This window comes from Syngnathus floridae, chromosome 12 (assembly GCF_059516105.1).
Source record: "Syngnathus floridae isolate MCC-2025c chromosome 12, RoL_Sflo_1.0, whole genome shotgun sequence".
NCBI classification, from domain to species: domain Eukaryota; kingdom Metazoa; phylum Chordata; class Actinopteri; order Syngnathiformes; family Syngnathidae; genus Syngnathus; species Syngnathus floridae.
The window spans coordinates 10,971,120-10,988,719 of NC_142424.1; the positions used below are offsets into that span (position 1 = coordinate 10,971,120).

Consider the following 17,600-nt stretch of genomic DNA (forward strand, 5'->3'; position numbering starts at 1 on the left):
CATCTGCACTGGTGGTTGTAGCAACTGCCTGCGCCTTAAATACCACCTTTTTATCACTTACATGAAGTCAGGAGCTTTAAAATTCCTTCTTTTTAACTTTCTTTGTTAACCGGAGTCAAATAAATGACCAACAAGCTTTCAAGGTCTACTTTGCCAGACCTCCATGTCCCCCACAAGCCCCCCCCAAAAAAATCATCTGTACAGTATAATATAGTATTCTACTGACGTTTAACATACTGTGTACTGCATGACAAAAATGTTTTTTTTTTCTTCAATCATTGCAAAGTCTACTTTTAAGTACAACAGTTTGCCTACATGTCTAATTGTGAGAAAGCTGCGTCCCATTTCCTTGGTGGTGTGGTATGGGATGTTTTGTGAAATGTTGTATGTGCATTAGATATTGACTGAAAAAACTGTTTCTTAGCTGTGTATGTTCTACCTTATTTAGTGGTATCCCATAAAAAAGATTATTTACTTTTATTTTAACAAATGTGCAATTGCACATTGGTGATTGATTCATGATGGCATTCACAATGGGTTACTGATTTAGTTCTGTGCATGCAGTCTGTCTAATCCAAATCCTTGGTATGCAATTACTGTTTTGTTATAAACCCAAACAAGAACGAGGATACAAACTAGCTAAGTTTGGTGCTTTTCTCTTTTGGCTTTGAATTACATAGTTTGTTTGGCTTGTTAAATAACTGGCATTTTACGCAGCCAATAATAATGGGCCATATTGAACGACTACAACACATCCAACCAATGGAATCGTGAGGGAGCGGGATTCATGGGCTAGCTAACGTACGCTCGTTAGTAGGAAGAAGAAGCCGATTCTGGAAGCCATTACGTTGCGCATATCAATTGAGTACTATTTTTGCGTATAGTACGCAAACTACTTCTCCAAACTCTGACTTTATGCAATCATGGTCTCGGTCGCAAAAAAGAGAAAAATGAATTTTTCGGAGAGAGAGGTTGAAATTATTGTGGAAGAAATAGAGAAACAAAAGCACACATTGGTTAACCACTTCAATGCTGGAGTCTCCCACATGGCAAAGAACAACGCATGGTTGGAGATCCTCAGAAAGGTGAACGCTGTCACAACATGTCCGAGAGAGTTGCCTGAGGTCAAGAAAAAGTGGTCCGATATGAAGACGGAGGTTCGAAGAAAAGTGGCCCAGGCGCGGGCTGCGATAGAAGGCACGTCCACCGACTGCACTCCCGTTCCCGTCCTTCTCACTGCCATGCAGCAGAGGATCTGTAACCTCCTGGGAGAAGCCACCATCATCAGTTTACCTGCAGGAGACTCGGATGCTGAGAGCACTTTGCCTGTCACGGCAAACTCCACCACCGTCACACTCACAGAGAGTAAGTTGGCAAATGTTTGTATATCCAAGGGTCGGTGCAGCCTTATTTTCTGAATGCTATTATAGGTGAAGATGAGTGATGAGGAAATGTGCTGAATTTTTCTGGGCGACTTAATTATATCATGATTTAATGATGGTGAGCACATAAAAAAATACTTTAGTAGGCCTACTGTGCCAAAGTCCCAGTGTTACACAAAAATAGGATTGAATGCATTTGTCACTTTCTTGTAGCTTACTAGTTAAGACTCTTTCCATAAGTTGTATCATAAGATTTTGTTCATGTGTTATTTGGACAGCTGTTTACCTTTAGATTACACAGTACACAAATGATCATCATCTAAGTACGTCATCATCGTACTTTTTTGAAGAGCAAAGTAAAGTTCACAACCTTGAACTGAGTTTGGCATACAAACGTTAGCTCGGAGTATTTTGTAAATGTCCATAAAAAAAACATTTTTAGTCTCCAATGCCATGCATTGGGTCATTTGACAAACTACTGATACAAACTTGTAACATAATTGCAGTATAGAAAACAAATCATAAATTTAAAAAAAGTGAATATCACATTAATTACTGTATTTGCCGGTGTATTGGTCGACATTTTTCGATCCAAAATCGACCGAAAAAAATCGACCTCGACTTATACACCGAGTCATAAAATTTAACTTCGTATTCATCGCTTCAAATGTGATGGTAACCAAGGCCGTTTCTCATGCATCTCATTGTGCGTGGGTGTGCGTCCGTCAGGCTCATCAAACAGCGAGAAACTGAATCATTATAAACCGTTCGTCGCATTAACACGCATCCTCAGCAACAAGTTCAAATATTATCACCTCAATAACGGACATCGAAAGCCAGACAGCGACGATGACTGCTAGGGGGAAGTACTGGGTATTGAGCGAATGTGCGAGTCATCGCGCGTCAAGCAACGACAATAACTACCGGTACGTAAACATTCAATCACCATGTCTAAATGAATGTCGTTGGCACTTAGAAAATATTCGCCAAACTTGGCCAGACTTCCAGGGGAAGAGGCCGAATTTTCACTTGCTCTGGCCGACATGGGGAACCAGCCGAGGCGGACTCTTTATGGCGCAAGAGCCGTTGGCACTTAGAAAATTTGAACCGGGCGGCGTGCGCGAGTGCGCGGCCCGCTGGAAGTCGAATGAGGCTCCGCGATTTCATCCGCGGTGATTATAAAGTGCCGATCCGCTCGGCGGGAGCTATTTTCGGCCATTTGGCGCGTGCGCACGGCCTCCTGGATGTGCCGGGCGGGGTGCGCAAGCTCGCCGGCCGCTGGAAGTCGAATGAGGCTCCGCGATCTCCTCCGCGGTGCTTATAAACAGCCGATCCGCTCGGCGGGAGCTATTTTCGGCCACTTGGCGCGTGCGTACGGCCTCCCGGATGTGCCGGGCGGCGTGCGCGAGCTCGCCGGCCGCTGGAAGTCGAATGAGGCTCCGCGATCTCCTCCGCGGTGCTTATAAACAGCCGATCCGCTCGGCAGGTGCTATTTTCGGCCACTTGGCACATGCGCACGGCCTCCCGGATGTGCCGGGCGGCGTGCGCGAGCTCGCCGGCCGCTGGAAGTCGAATGAGGCTCCGCGATCTCCTCCCGGTGCTTATAAAGAGCCGATCCGCTCAGCGGGAGCTATTTCCGGCCACTTGACGCGTGCGCACGGCCTCCCGGTGGTGCCAGGCGGCGTGCGCGAGTGCGCTGGCCGCTGGAAGTCGAATGAGGCTCCGCGATCTCCTCCCCGGTGCTTATAAAGTGCCGATCCGCTCGGCTTGGAGCTATTTCCGGCCTCCTGGTGGTGCCGGGCGGCGTGCGCGAGCTCGCCGGCCGCTGGAAGTCGAATGAGGCTCCGCAATCTCCTCCGCGGTGCTTATAAACAGCCGATCCGCTCGGCTGGAGCTATTTCCGGCCACTGCGCATGCGCACGGCCTCTCGGAATTTGAACACATTTCATCAATAAATTTTGCATATTTCTGATTGAATTTTGAAGTTTAATAGAATGCAACAATTGAGCTCGACTTATACAAAGGATATATCATAAAATCGTAAATTTCCGTCGAATTTTAGGGCGTCGACTTATACACCGAGTCGACTTATACACCGGCAAATACGGTATACAGTTTATTTGTTCGATTACATACTTCCACATTAATTTACGAAAGGCCAACTCAGATTTGTCTTAGTGGCAATAGCCACTTTTATCCATGAGAGGACAGTCAAGATGCATGTTCCATCACGTCAAAATATTTTTGTTTGCGTTTCCTGTTAAAGAAGATGGATTACATTATTATTGCAGTTGGTGGACTGAAGGTTCAAAATACAGTAGTGTGTTCCAAATTACCAATTGTGCCCAGGTCAATCCAAAACACTATTCAATATACTTAATCTAGAAAGCAGTGATAGCTAATCAATAGAGTGCGCTAAAACGCCGCCCCACAATTCACAGCGAGTGATCACCACATTGTTTTGAACTATGCAAACAACAATAATAATAATAATAACGGTGTATAATAATAGTAAGTAATGAAAGTGTATTTGCAAATTAATTCAGTTCACTTTGTTCATAGGGCATCTGCAGCAATTGGACCTTTGTGGTTATAGAAAACGTTTTGCCTCTCACTCTAGCAGGCTTAATGACTTCATGCAACAAGGTTTAGTTAGGACTGTACTATCCTGTCCTGAGTTAGTACAGGAAAGACTCAACTATTTCAGTTCGAAGTGCATGCCCTGCAACCAAAAATTATATAATTCTTTTCGAGAGCAAAAATGACAGTCATTTAGATGCTTAACAGAGACCTCTGTCCATTTACAAGAGCCACTGGGGGAGAAACACTCTCATTAATATTACATTTAGCTGTGAAAATGTATTGGAGCTGAGTCAAATAGGCAAAAGAGAGTTTTTTTTTTTTTTTTTTTTTAAGGCAAAATCATTTAGTTCTTTGGAATGGGTGAAAGGATGACCTCCAGAGATGGCACTACACCGGGGCTAAGGGAGGCTATAGTCCCGTCAGAAATCTGTGTAGCCCCAGTTAAAGCTCTCCAGCATTTTAATTGATTGTGTGTGTGTGTGTGTGTGTGTTTGTGTGTGTGTGTGTGTGTGTGTGTGTATGTGTGTGTGTGTGTGTGTGTGTGTGTGTATGCACACGCGGGTGCGCGTGCAAGCAGGCGGGTTGTGTGTTGTGATATGATGACACTGATACTGTATAAAGATGGTTAATTGGTAATGAAATCATCGTATTGTTGGATTCTGTCCACAATTTAGGGAGCGCGTTATCTGCGCCTCACGGCAAAAGCCTTTGCCAATCACCTGTTATTCAATTTACTCACTGCGTGCTCGTTTGATTTGTTCAGATTTAGGAAAATGCAAAGACACTGAAGCAGAAATTAGACTTAGACAGATTGGTTGAGTTCAATCACAATTCTTGTTCAAAAAGCTCTGTTTTCAGGAAAGTGCAATACAGCGCTGGGCCCTTCAAGAGCGAAAAGTCTCCATTCAGAAAAGGCAAAGTCCAAGGTTGTTAGATCAGTTTTATATTCAGTAGCACATTGTGGGCTGGGATTGATGGGCGATGAGTCTTCGGGGTGGGGCAAGTTCGAAGGAGAGTCTGCTTCCATGGGAGTGGTGCTGGTTATGGGCGATTCGGTGTGTTGGTGGGGGGCTGTTGGTGTGTGTGTGTGGAGGGGGCTGTTGTCTTCCATCCCGTCTCTCGGCCTTGGCGATCATCTTTGGCCGAGTTCTCGGGTGGCTCCTTCTGGCACCCACTGGTTTTATCTCCACGTGACCTTCCTGTGAACATTCTTCTCCAATCTTGGACATACACTGTCGTACCGCATTCAACCGTATCTTTGCTTTGTTAGGCAAACTATTTCCCTCTGTGCAGAGCGTTCAGTAGTAATCAAAAACTGGCGTCTAGCATTAGTCAAAACATAAGATACAATCAAGTACTGAACGGTCAAGACGACTCTGGCCGTGTCCATGATTCAGAGAAAAAACATCAGGCATGCATTCCACAGTTCCTTAAGGGTCATTAAGGTATTTGGGCAATATATCAAAAGTCATTTGTTATTTCAAAGTCCTCAGAAATATATATATCAGATCATAAAGTTATAAAAACCTTTCTCATCACCACTTATCAAAAATGTCTAGTTATGTCTTCTTTATTGATTTGGTGTGTAGGTATAATTATATGCTTCAAATGTTTCTTTTATTTATTTAATATGTGAATATACTTGTCTGCTTATGTACTTTATTCAATGAGGTTTGAGCATATCTGTTTTTGTAGCTAGGCAGGACTTTTTGTATTTCGACCTCATTCCTTCACTCCCTCTGTTGACCTCAGTTTTACTGAGGTCACCAAAATCGTTGATGCCACCAGGGTCCCTCTGTTGGCACACCACGTCCCTCTGTGGAGCCGCTACAAGTCCCTCTGTGGGGCCGCCAATGAGTGAGAAATATAAATATAGATAAAATTCATACCCAGACATTTGTAAAAGATGGAGAGTGGAAAGGCAATTGGCCTAGACGACATTCCAGTGACAGCATGGAACTATCAAGGAGAGATGGCAGGGGAGATTTTTAAAAAGCGAGAAGTTCCCCGGAAAGGTGTTGACTTCTATTTCTTAATTCAGACCACGGCGATGCGCAAAACTGTAGTAGCTACAGAGGTGTTGTTATGTTGATTAAGCAAAGCATGAAGTTATCGGAAAGAATGTTAGAAGCGAGGCTTGGAAATCTACTGGCCAAAATAATGGAGAGTGTGGCAGAGACAAAGATAGGACATGCAGATGGTTGGTGGTACAGAAAGATATGGAAACGATCGCTTTGCAGTCGCGGCCCCTAACAGGAGCAGCCGAAAGAAGTGAAAGATGAGAAAGAAAATGTGAAAGAGAAATACATAAACAAATAACGAATTACATACGTAAAACAAATAACGAAATACATACATACATATGTAGTACATACCGTATTTGCCGGTGTATTGGTCGACCTTTTTCGATCCAAAATCGACGAAAAAAATCGACCTCGACTTATACACCGAGTCATAAAATTTAACTTCGTATTCATCGCTTCAAATGTGATGGTAACCAAGGCCGTTTCTCATGCATCTCATTGTGCGTTGCACTTAGAAAATTTGAACCGGGCGGCGTGCGCGAGTGCGCGGCCCGCTGGAAGTCGAATGAGGCGCCGCGACCACCTCCGCGGTGCTTATAAACAGCCGATCCGCTCGGCGGGGGCTATTTTCGGCCACTTGGCTCGTGCGCACGGCCTCCCGGATGTGCCGGGCGGGTGCGCGAGCTCGCCGGCCGCTGGAAGTCGAATGAGGCGCCGCGACCACCTCCGCGGTGCTTATAAACAGCCGATCCGCTCGGCGGGGGCTATTTTCGGCCACTTGGCTCGTGCGCACGGCCTCCCGGATGTGCCGGGCGGGTGCGCGAGCTCGCCGGCCGCTGGAAGTCGAATGAGGCGCCGCGACCACCTCCGCGGTGCTTATAAACAGCCGATCCGCTCGGCGGGGGCTATTTTCGGCCACTTGGCTCGTGCGCACGGCCTCCCGGATGTGCCGGGCGGGTGCGCGAGCTCGCCGGCCGCTGGAAGTCCAATGAGGCGCCGCGATCTCCTCCGCGGTGCTTATAAAGTGCCGATCCGCTCGGCTTGGAGCTATTTCCGGCCTCCCGTTGGTGCCGGGCGGCGTGCGCGAGCTCGCCGGCCGCGATCTCCTCCGCGGTGCTTATAAACAGCCGCATGCGCACGGCCTCCCGGAATTTGAACACATTTCGTCAATAAATTTCGCATATTGAATTTTGACGTTTAATATAATGCAACAATTGAGCTCGACTTATACAAAGGATATATCATGAAATCGTAAATTTCCGTCGAATTTTAGGGGGTCGACTTATACACCGAGTCGACCTGTACACCGGCAAATACGGTACATATAGACAGATAGACATCGAACAATTGCCCATTCGGCCACTCAGCCCTTCAGTCAGTCACTCAATGAATCACTCAATCAATAAACCAACCAATCAATCAATCAACCACCCAATCAATCAATCAATCACACAGGTGTTAACTAATTTGTAATTGTATTGCAAGCAATTCAAACTCTAATGGAATATGATGATGTCCATATCTGTTTTATCAAATTCTAATCCTACTTTACCTTTGTATAAGGCACAGGTGTCAAACTCAAGACCTGGGGGCCAGATGCAGCCCGACACATGATTTTATGCGGCCCCCGAAGACAAATTGTGCTTTTTATTCATGAGTCATTACTCGAATTGCAAATTGTCTTCACTTTTAATAATATCTTATTTTTAAATATTAGACCAGTTTTTATTTGTCTGATTTGAAAGCGAGTTACTTGTCAGTTTGTTTTGTAGCTTTTACTCTATATAATATGAGGTGCTCACACATTTATTTGGGTATGACAGTCATACCGGTCCTCCGAAAGAAGCTATGACTACACTGCGGCTCGTGAACAAATGAGTTTGACCCCCCTGGTACAAGGGATAGCCTTCTCATTGATCAATCACGTATCTTAAATCATGCTTTTCCTCCTTTGAAGCGACTATGTACTTCAAACCCAAACGGCACCATTTTATAGGGAAAAAAATTGTTGAATCTATTTGTTTTCGACATAATAATACCGCAATCATCTTAAATTTGTTCAGTTTATCAATCCCTTCCATTGTTTATCCTGCAAATGAATCACGTGAATAATGTGTTATTCAAACTTTAACGTTCATAATCCACCTGTTCCCAATTTGTTTGGAGTCTGTATGTTATTGTTCTAATTTTTTACATTTAATACTCTCCCACCTATTTGATCCTATCTTGTGAAGGTCTACAGTTTATTATAAGCTATTTTGAAACTCTTCACACTTGTTACCAGGCTTTGGCTCCATCTCATGATGTTGTCTCCCATTCACTTCATTTCTGCCGAGCTGCTTCTTCTCCTCCATCCAGCATGTTGAAGACTTAAAAACCATCAAATCTGAAAACACTTAAAATCTCACCATTCCCCCCTTTGTTTTTTTTTTTTTTGTATTTTTCTACCTCCCCCTTTTGACGCATTCGTTAAAAAGTAAAAATAACAATGTCCATAGTGACATACCCATCGCCAGCTGGACTTCGGTGTACCTCCAGATGCCATCCTCGCCTGGAATCACCAATTCTCAGTCCCTGAAACTCGACTGGCAGCATCTCACATGGCTGTAAGAACAAAAGCCACCACCCACCTGTAGCTGTGCATGCAGCTCTCCGTACAATAAACATCCATAATACCAAAAAATAAAATTCATAATGATAAAAATAATCCACACATGGGCGCATGTCAAACGCATGAAATAGAAAATTGGAGCCTGCCGAGCCTGTCATGAAACCGATCACATTTACAAACTCGTTATGAAAAGTAAGGGGTTAGTTGTTAATGCATGTTCACAGACATGACACAAAATTCTCCAAGACTGCAGTTGACAACCTGCGAAGTAAAGCAAGTTTAACAAATAAAGCACAATCTGCTCCCTGGGTTGCTGTTAGAGGCTGCAATACAATTAGGTAAAACATCAAAACAAAGCAAGTCATCACAAATTCCGTCACATACATTTCGTCACACTGTCAGGTAAGTCCAGAGTTGTTGTCATACACTGTCTTGGCTCAGAGTCTTGATTGTCAATGCTGGTATAGTCACGTCTGGTCATAATCTTGAAATGGGCCTTCTCCATTGAAGTCTTTTGTTGTCAATGGTGCCCCAGAGTAATCCTAAACCCATATTTAGTCCAAAATGAGCCCTGATCAATCTTGCTTTTTTCAAATCTGTAGTATCTTTATATTTTTCAGGTGAGAGGAATGTTATCACATCACCCCAACCTTGAATCATGTTAACCATTTACAATACAGAAACCCCATCCCAAGTACAGACTTGACATTCATACAGCATTACAGACAAACTGTCATCCCACAACACACACATAAAACATACAATATTACATTGTAAAAAGAACCCTCCCTATGCAAAATGTTCTCCTCAATTAAAATTTCCCTTTTTATTTCAAATATTAATATTAAAATTAATATCTAATTGTCTGGTCTCCTGTCCTCACATCGTTTGCCAATATGCATAATACTGGAACATGATTTAACTCCCCATTTAGTTTGCTCACATCTCACACTTAGACTATTTGACACTTTGTGTTGAGCTGTAACTTCAATATTTCCACCTTCTCATATTTCTTCCACTAAACAGTTCCATTTTGCTTTCAGTTTAAATTCATCCCTCCAAATAACTACCTCTGGCAAAAAACCAAAAATTTTTAGAGCACTCCCTTTTACTGTCACCTTGTTCCTTCATTCATCTCCTCACAAGCATTACTGACTCTCCTAAGAAATGATACTGAAAATAATGTTTAAAAAATATACACAGCTTCCTCCTGCCACTTACACTATAACCTTGGATTATCGTTCTCATTTTTTGTTGATGCCAATTCTTAGAATTAAAAAGAAATACTTACTCTTGATAATTGAGTGACGCTATATCACAAATTTTGAAAACCTTCTTCCATGTTCCCCCTTTGTTCCTATCAAAACCAATTAGAAATATTTTTGCTGTCATGATCATCATTGTGGCCCTCACACTTATTGTTCTTGTATTTTAAACTGGCAATTTTTGTACATTTGGAGCCCTTTGAGACTTGCTTGTGGGCTATATAAATAAATTTGAATTGCCTTGACTTTATTATTATTCAACTTCTTCTGCATTCCTCTTCCTTTTATTTTAATCTTAACTACTTCCACATAATTCGTCTAATGAGTGTTCGTCCGACAGTCTTGTGTGTTCGTCTCGTCCGTGCTACAAGTACAGCAGGCAGGTTCTGCTTGACATCGGCAGAAGTGGGTTTTGCGGCGTTCTGAACTTTGAAGCGTCGACATTAAAGGCGCTCGGACTGCTACGTCCTGATCCGTCGCCGACCTCACCCGCTATTCCTCCCCCGGTTGGGAGTCGTCGGAAACGGTGTGCGAGGAAGCAGAAGAGGGGCAAGCGCGGAGGCGTCCGGGCCAGGCTGGCGGCCAACCCAGCGCGACCGGCGGTGCCCTCCATTCTTTTGGCGAATGTTCGATCGCTGGACAACAAAATGGATTACGTTCGCCTGCTGAGGTCTACGAACCGGACGGTGCGGAACTGCTGTGTGCTCGTGTTCACCGAGACCTGGTTGAGTGACAACATTCCGGACTCTGCGGTGCATCTGGAGCGGCTAGCGTGCTATCGGGCGGACCGTGCCATTGTACGAGGGGGAAAGTCGCGAGGAGGTGGAATATGCGTCTACATCCGAGAAGAATGGTGCCGGGACTCTGTGATGGTATGTAAGCACTGCTCGCCGCTTGTGGAGTTTGTGATCATTAAGTGCCGTCCTTTTTATCTGCCGAGGGAATTTACCGCGATTCTGCTAGTCGCGGTATACATCCCGCCTTCCAACATCGAAGGAGACAGGACCGCGGCGCTTGGCGAACTGTACCAGGCCGTCAGTGAACAGCAAACGGCGCACCCTGACGGTTTCACCATCTTCGCTGGAGACTTCAATCATGCCAACCTGAAGTCTGTTTTCCCGAGGCTTCACCAGCATGTTCCTTTTCCGACACGTGGAGACAGCTTCCTGGACCTGGTCTACTCGGCGCAAAAGGGAGCCTTCAAAGCCACCCCCCTCCCCCATCTAGGGCTTTCTGACCATCTCACCGTTTTGCTTTTGCCCGCATACAGACAATTGGTAAAGGCATCCAGGCCGGTTCGGAGGCAGGTTCGAGTGTGGCCTGAGGGTGCCTCCGATGCACTTCGTGACTGCTTCGACACCACTGACTGGGACTTGTTTAAGCAGGCAGCCACCTACAACGATTGGACGGACATAGAGGAATATACTGACTCTGTTACCTCTTACATCACGAAGTGCATCGATGATGTGACTTGCTCGAAATCCGTCGTCACTCGCGCGAACTGGAAGCCGTGGCTGACGGGGGCTGTCCTCAGACTGTTGAGGGCCAGGGACAAGGCTTTCAGAGCAGGGGATGAGGCTGGCTTGAGGACAGCGAGGGCCGACCTGTCCCGAGGCATCAAAGAAGCGAAGAAGGCGTTCTCGTGCAAGGTCTCCACCCATTTCAAGGACAGCAAGGACGCACGTAGCCTTTGGCGGGGCATTCAGACCATCACAGACTACAAGCCCGCGCCGAGGAGCTGTGAGGGCGACGTCCGCCTGCTGAACGATCTGAACCGCTTCTTTGCTCGCTTCGACGCCCAGAACAGCACTTGCCCGCTGAAGACCACTCCCCCCCCACACGAGCAGCCCCTGCGCCTCTCTGCCGACGGTGTGAGGAGGGCGCTTGCCGCTATTGACACCCGTAAGGCGGCGGGCCCTGACAACATCCCGGGTCGAGCGCTGAAGGACTGCGCTGGGGAGCTGTCGGGTGTCTTCACAGACATCTTTAACGTTTCCCTGCAGCAGGCCATCGTCCCCTCGTGTTTCAAGGCTGCCACCATCGTTCCTGTGCCGAAGAAACCTGCACCGTCCTGCTTCAATGACTACCGCCCTGTGGCACTGACGCCCATCATCATGAAGTGCTTTGAGCGGCTGGTCTTGGAGCACATCAAGTCCGTTCTCCCCCCCACCATTGACCCTTTCCAGTTTGCGTACCGTGCCAAGCGGTCCTCTGAGGATGCCATCTGCTCTGCCCTCCACTCGGCCCTCACCCACCTGGAGAGAAAGGACTCATATGTGAGGTTGCTGTTTGTGGACTTCAGCTCTGCCTTCAACACCATTGTGCCGCAGCGACTCATCTCCAAACTCGACGAGCTGGGCCTCAGTACCTCCCTCTGCAACTGGATACTGGACTTCCTCTGTCAGAGGCCTCAGGTGGTGCGTGTTGGCGACAAAATCTCCGCCAGCATCACGCTGAGCACGGGGGCCCCCCAGGGCTGCGTGCTCAGTCCATTGCTCTTCACCCTGCTGACGCATGACTGCACTGCGACCTACAGCGACAACCGCATAGTGAAGTTTGCTGACGACACGACTCTGGTGGGTCTCATCACGAAGGGCGACGAGACTCGGTACAGGTCGGAAGTTGACCTTCTGACCACGTGGTGCAGGGACAACAACCTCCTGCTGAACGTCAGTAAGACCAAGGAAATCATTGTGGACTTCCGGAAGGGTCACACAACACACCTGCCGCTGATCATCGACGGTGCTGTGGTGGAGAGGGTGAGCTGCACCAAGTTCCTGGGGGTGCACATCAGTGAGGACCTCTCCTGGTCCGCGAACACCTCGTCACTGGCAAAGAAAGCTCAGCGCCGCCTGTATTTCCTGCGGAAGCTCAGGCGTGCATGTGCTCCTCAGGCAGTCCTGTCTACATTCTACCGTGGCACCATTGAGAGCGTCCTCACCAGTTGCATCGCTGTCTGGGGTGGTAACTGCACTGAACAGAACTTGAAGGCCCTGCAGCGCATAGTGAATACGGCTGGTAAGATTATTGGTGCTTCGCTTCCCTCCCTGAAGGACATTTACACCTCCCATCTCGCCCGCAAGGCAACCTCGATTGCCAGAGATGTGAGTCACCCGGCTCACTCCTTGTTTGACCTTCTGCCCTCTGGGAAGAGGTACAGGAGCCTGCGCTCCCGCACCACCAGACTCGCCATCAGCTTCTTTCTCCAGGCTGTTAGGGCCCTGAACTCGCTACCCCCTTCTGCGTAGCGTGCGGCACTGTTGCGCTATTTTCGGGAATGTCTGCTGTACGCGTTTTTACGCTCCTCTTAATTAATTATTTATTTAATTATTGTTGTGTTATTTATTCATTATTTATTCAGCACGCTTTTGTTATACTTGTTTACTGTTTGTCTGTTGTGAGCCATGTCTTGTCACCGTGGGATAGGGGGGAACGAAATTTCGGTTTCTTTGTGTGTCTTTGGCATGTGGAGAAATTGACAATAAAGCTGACTTTGACTTTGATAATTCATCTGATTTACTCCATTACACTTTTAACCTCCTAGATTCAAATTCAAATTTCACATCCTCACTTCCAACATTGCGGTAAAATTTTCATTTTTTCCCTTCTAATTTCTTCTAGTTTTCCTTTTTTCTTCTTTTTTTTTTTTTTTCCACTGACTCAACTCATTTCAAATTTTTTTTTAACTGTTCATCTTATGCCTACCTATTCCAAAACTTCCCACTCCCCAAATTTCAAATTTTCAACTTTAAAATTCACGCCCAATTTTACAAAATTCTTTCTATATTTTTATCAATTTTCTAGCCAATTCAAGACGTTCCAAATTTAAACATAATCTTGTAGCTTTCCCCGAATTTTTATTCAGCCTCTTCGCTTTCACACGCAATTTCTACAGAAATGAATAATTCTAGTTATTATTGTTAATCATCTGTGGCCCTCGTAAGGACAAGCCGCACCAGTAATGGATGGATGGATGGATTGTTAATCCTAACCCCAAATGCCTATCATAAATTGCCATTTAAATCAATTGTCGCAAGGGTCATGTCAATGTATTTGTTATTTAAAGCCCTACTGTATTACTATTTTGCCAACTATCCAGAATTCCAACTTTCTTATGGCCCCTCACCCCTTCAAGCTGAAATATGCATCCTATAAGTCAGTCGCAGTTGATGTGTAATTAAATTCTGTTGTTTTGATAAAGGTCAATTAAGTTTAGCAATTCAGCCTTCTGTTGCCCGAATCCAAATTTTCACTGGTCCAATTATAAAATTTCATTATTTCAGTTAGATTAATTATGTCTTCGAAATGCTAAGTTACATATAAAAATTTATGATTCAAATGATTTAATTTCTATTGATCAATGTCCACTTTGCAAAGTTTCTGATCACGCTGTTGTGTAATTTGTCAGTGCATCTTCACTGTCCCTATCTATGTATTTTATTTTTTTTATCCCCGTTTCAGTGTCAATAAGCAGCCTTATTATTCCCACTTTTATCAAAACTCCTCAGTTATGTCTGCCCCAGCACCCAAACACACTTCCATCCCTTTTGTCCCACACTCCACCAACTTTGTAATGCTTCAGCAGTCTTTAGCAATGTGTCCAGTTTGACTTCATGTGACTCGTGCAAGTCTTTAGCAGCCTCTCCTCTTAGATTCTCATGATGATGATTCAGGGCTGGACCGTCCGCCATTCTCAAATGCGTCCATCTTGTCTTTGTTCTTTCAGTCCATTTTCTTTTTGATCTGCTACTGTGTGTATTTCACCAACTATATGGTTCTTGTCCTGTGAAGAGCTGTGCTTGCCCCCTTCAAGCATGATAATAGTTCCTGTTGTTCTCCCAAAGGTCAAAGGTGTCTCATGACCAGGGACAGTCCTCTGTTGATTTTGAGGCAGCCAGTAGAGTACAAGGACTCAGTTCAGGACTTGTGCCATGCGCTAGGGCAGAACACACTGGGACACAAATTTCACAAAACTATCTTCGTGTTATCAGTCTTCCTGTGTAGTATTTGTTCCTTACACCCCAAATCTTCCCATTAACATATTGTATCCTATCAGTTGCGCACACACATCATCTTACTATCAAGCCGCCCTTATCAAAAGCTTTTTTTTTTTTCGAGTAATCCATCCACCCTACCCATTAACACGGCTAAAATCCTCGTTCCAGTGTTTATCATCAAATAAAGTTCCGAAATCCTTTGTAATAAACTGTAATGTAATTTAACAATCTACCAACATGGTTATATATGCGGTGAATGTTATTGTTCAATCTATAGGTCATACAGCGCCTGTGTTCCAACTATAACACTCCTCCTTGGTTTACCATCTCATAAGTTATTGTTGTCAGCAGCGCTAAATGATAGTGCTTGAAAGTGAATGTCTTATCGCCCAATTTAAAACACATGCCGCATTTGAGCGAGTATTTATTCATTTATTTGCCATCCTCATGTTAGCTGGCATGTGTCAGAATTAAAATGTAATTTTGCTTTTAATTTTAAGTCTTTCAAAATTGCTATATCCTTACTGCACCGAGATAAACTGTCAAATATATCTTTAAAAACAAACAAAAACAATCTATGCTCCTGCACAGACTCTTAAAAGTGGCACCCAAATGCCAGATTACAAATCAAACCTCCTCCTTCACTCTCACATTTTTGATAAAACAGTCTACTTATCTAGAAACTGTCATCACATACGAAATAATGGCCTGCAAATTAAATATAATGTCGTTGCTCTGGTCCCTCAAAACATGTAACTAGGATTTGGACAATTATTAACCCCCATCAATTGATCAATTTTTTCCTCACTAAATTCCTAGCCTGTTAATCTATCTGCATAAAGAAGACATCTACAATGCAGGGGATAAGAGAATAACAATGAACACCTTAACAATAAACACAAGGAAAACCTAACAATAAACAAAATAAACCCAAACCACAATCAAAACCAAATAAACTCGGCCCATGACCTATGTAGACCAACACAGTACTCCAAATATTTCCCCATTAAAAATTTAAGCCTTTTTGTGTAGAGCACCATTGATTTCTAATCATTGACCTAATTTTATCCTTAATTTAATCCCAATCACGAATGCCCCCTACTTACTTTACTTGGTGTTCTTTTAATAAAAAGTGCCCCCTTGCAATGTCGTTTTTATTTGTTGTTTTTAACTCTAAGTGATTCAAATCTTTGACTTATCCTTACATGTGTCCTTGTATAGTCTTATGTCATAACCAATCAATAGTTCCTCCTAAATTTAAAATCTGCAATCATAATTTAATTTTATCCAATTCTACAATGTATGTTCTCTCTTACTCTCACATTTTTATGAGGGCTGGGCACTCTCCTCGTTGGACGAGTTTCTGACCACAACCCTCAGATTATTCTATCATTTCTAATATTTACATTTAACAATGCAAATCTGATAAACCATTGTCTAGCACACCGTTTCCGTGCACCAATTTAACGCAATTCCATCCTTTATAACGAACTGATACACAAAGACAAACATACACATGAACAAACACACGGGCCCACAACATAGACATGACAATCTTCCCAGCTGATAACAAGGGTTGGGGGGGGGGGGAGGCAACTGAAGTGCGGAGAGCCTCGCCACCAATGTAACCCCCCACCTCTGTCCAAAATATGCATTTGTGCCCACCTGACCGTTTGGCCCAAACTTTAGAGCCGCACCCTTTTGAAAACAAAAATGGTTACAGTTTAACCCCACCACACAATGGGATATAACCTTCATGCTAATTAAATATACATTCTTTATCAAATTCTTGTTAAGCCATTTTTCTGACTCCAACTCTCATGCGAAATCAAAATAAAATCAACAATTTTATACAAATCAACTTATTGTTCTTCATGAACCACAAATCATCACTTCCATCCCATGAACAGCACCACAACTAATCACTCACTTCTTCAGCTGCGCCGCTGTCCCATCTGACAGCCAAGCCTGCTTTCCACACAATATCATCATAGACACACTTCAACAATTATGTAGCGACCTGGTTAACCCAGTTACCCTTCGCCCTAGACAACAATATAAGTCTCTAAGGTCGCACTATTGAGGTCGCCAGGCATCCGTCCTGCTATATCAGCGATGCCGTAACCATTTTTTTCTTTTTTTTTTTTCACGAGTCCCCGACTCGTATTGGTGGCCTGGCCGATCCAATCGACCCCGACCTTAGGCAACAGAATAAGTTCCTAAATGTCTACTATTGAGGCCACTCAGGTGCCCATATGCTAGTCACTGGCATCCCACAAGTTCCAGCGGTGTGAGCGCCCTTTGCTGATCAGACAAAGTCCTCACCACCTTTCTCTTAATTCACCACGACTCGGACATCCCAGATGTCCCTCGCCTTAGACAGCCCTATAATGTTCTAAGGTCACACTATTGGAGTCGCTCGGCATCCGTACTGCTATATCAGCGACGCCTTCACCTGTTTTTGTATTTTTAATTTTTTCCACAAATCACTTTTACCAAGTTCCACACAAACACACTTCTATACAACCACCATTCCTGAACACAGAGCTGAAATTATTAATTTTTGAATTCCGCTTTTTCTCTCCACAATATTGCTGAACTGGGAGAGAGAAAAAAAAAGTTTCCCCCTTACCTTTTGTGCCGATCGGACTGCAATACTGTTGAGCAAGAGCGGAGAAGGAAGAATCCTTTGTGGAGCATGTACTTTCCCTTCTGAAGAAATCACGTCGGATGGTCAC

General features: G+C 44.5%; 1 protein-coding gene across 2 annotated transcripts in view; it reads left to right on the forward strand.

Moving 5' to 3' along the window:
- The first annotated feature begins 692 nt into the window (after positions 1–692).
- The window catches only part of naif1 (nuclear apoptosis inducing factor 1), a 37,168-nt gene continuing 20,260 nt past the window's right edge, over positions 693–17,600 (forward strand). Inside the window, exon 1 of one of the 2 annotated variants that reach the window (XM_088391253.1) lies at positions 693–1,365. In XM_088391253.1, coding sequence (XP_088247379.1) covers positions 924–1,365 — 442 coding nt within the window. In that variant the 5' untranslated portion in view covers positions 693–923. The remainder of the gene's footprint in view (positions 1,366–17,600) is intronic. The other variant, XM_088391252.1, reaches the window with a different exon arrangement.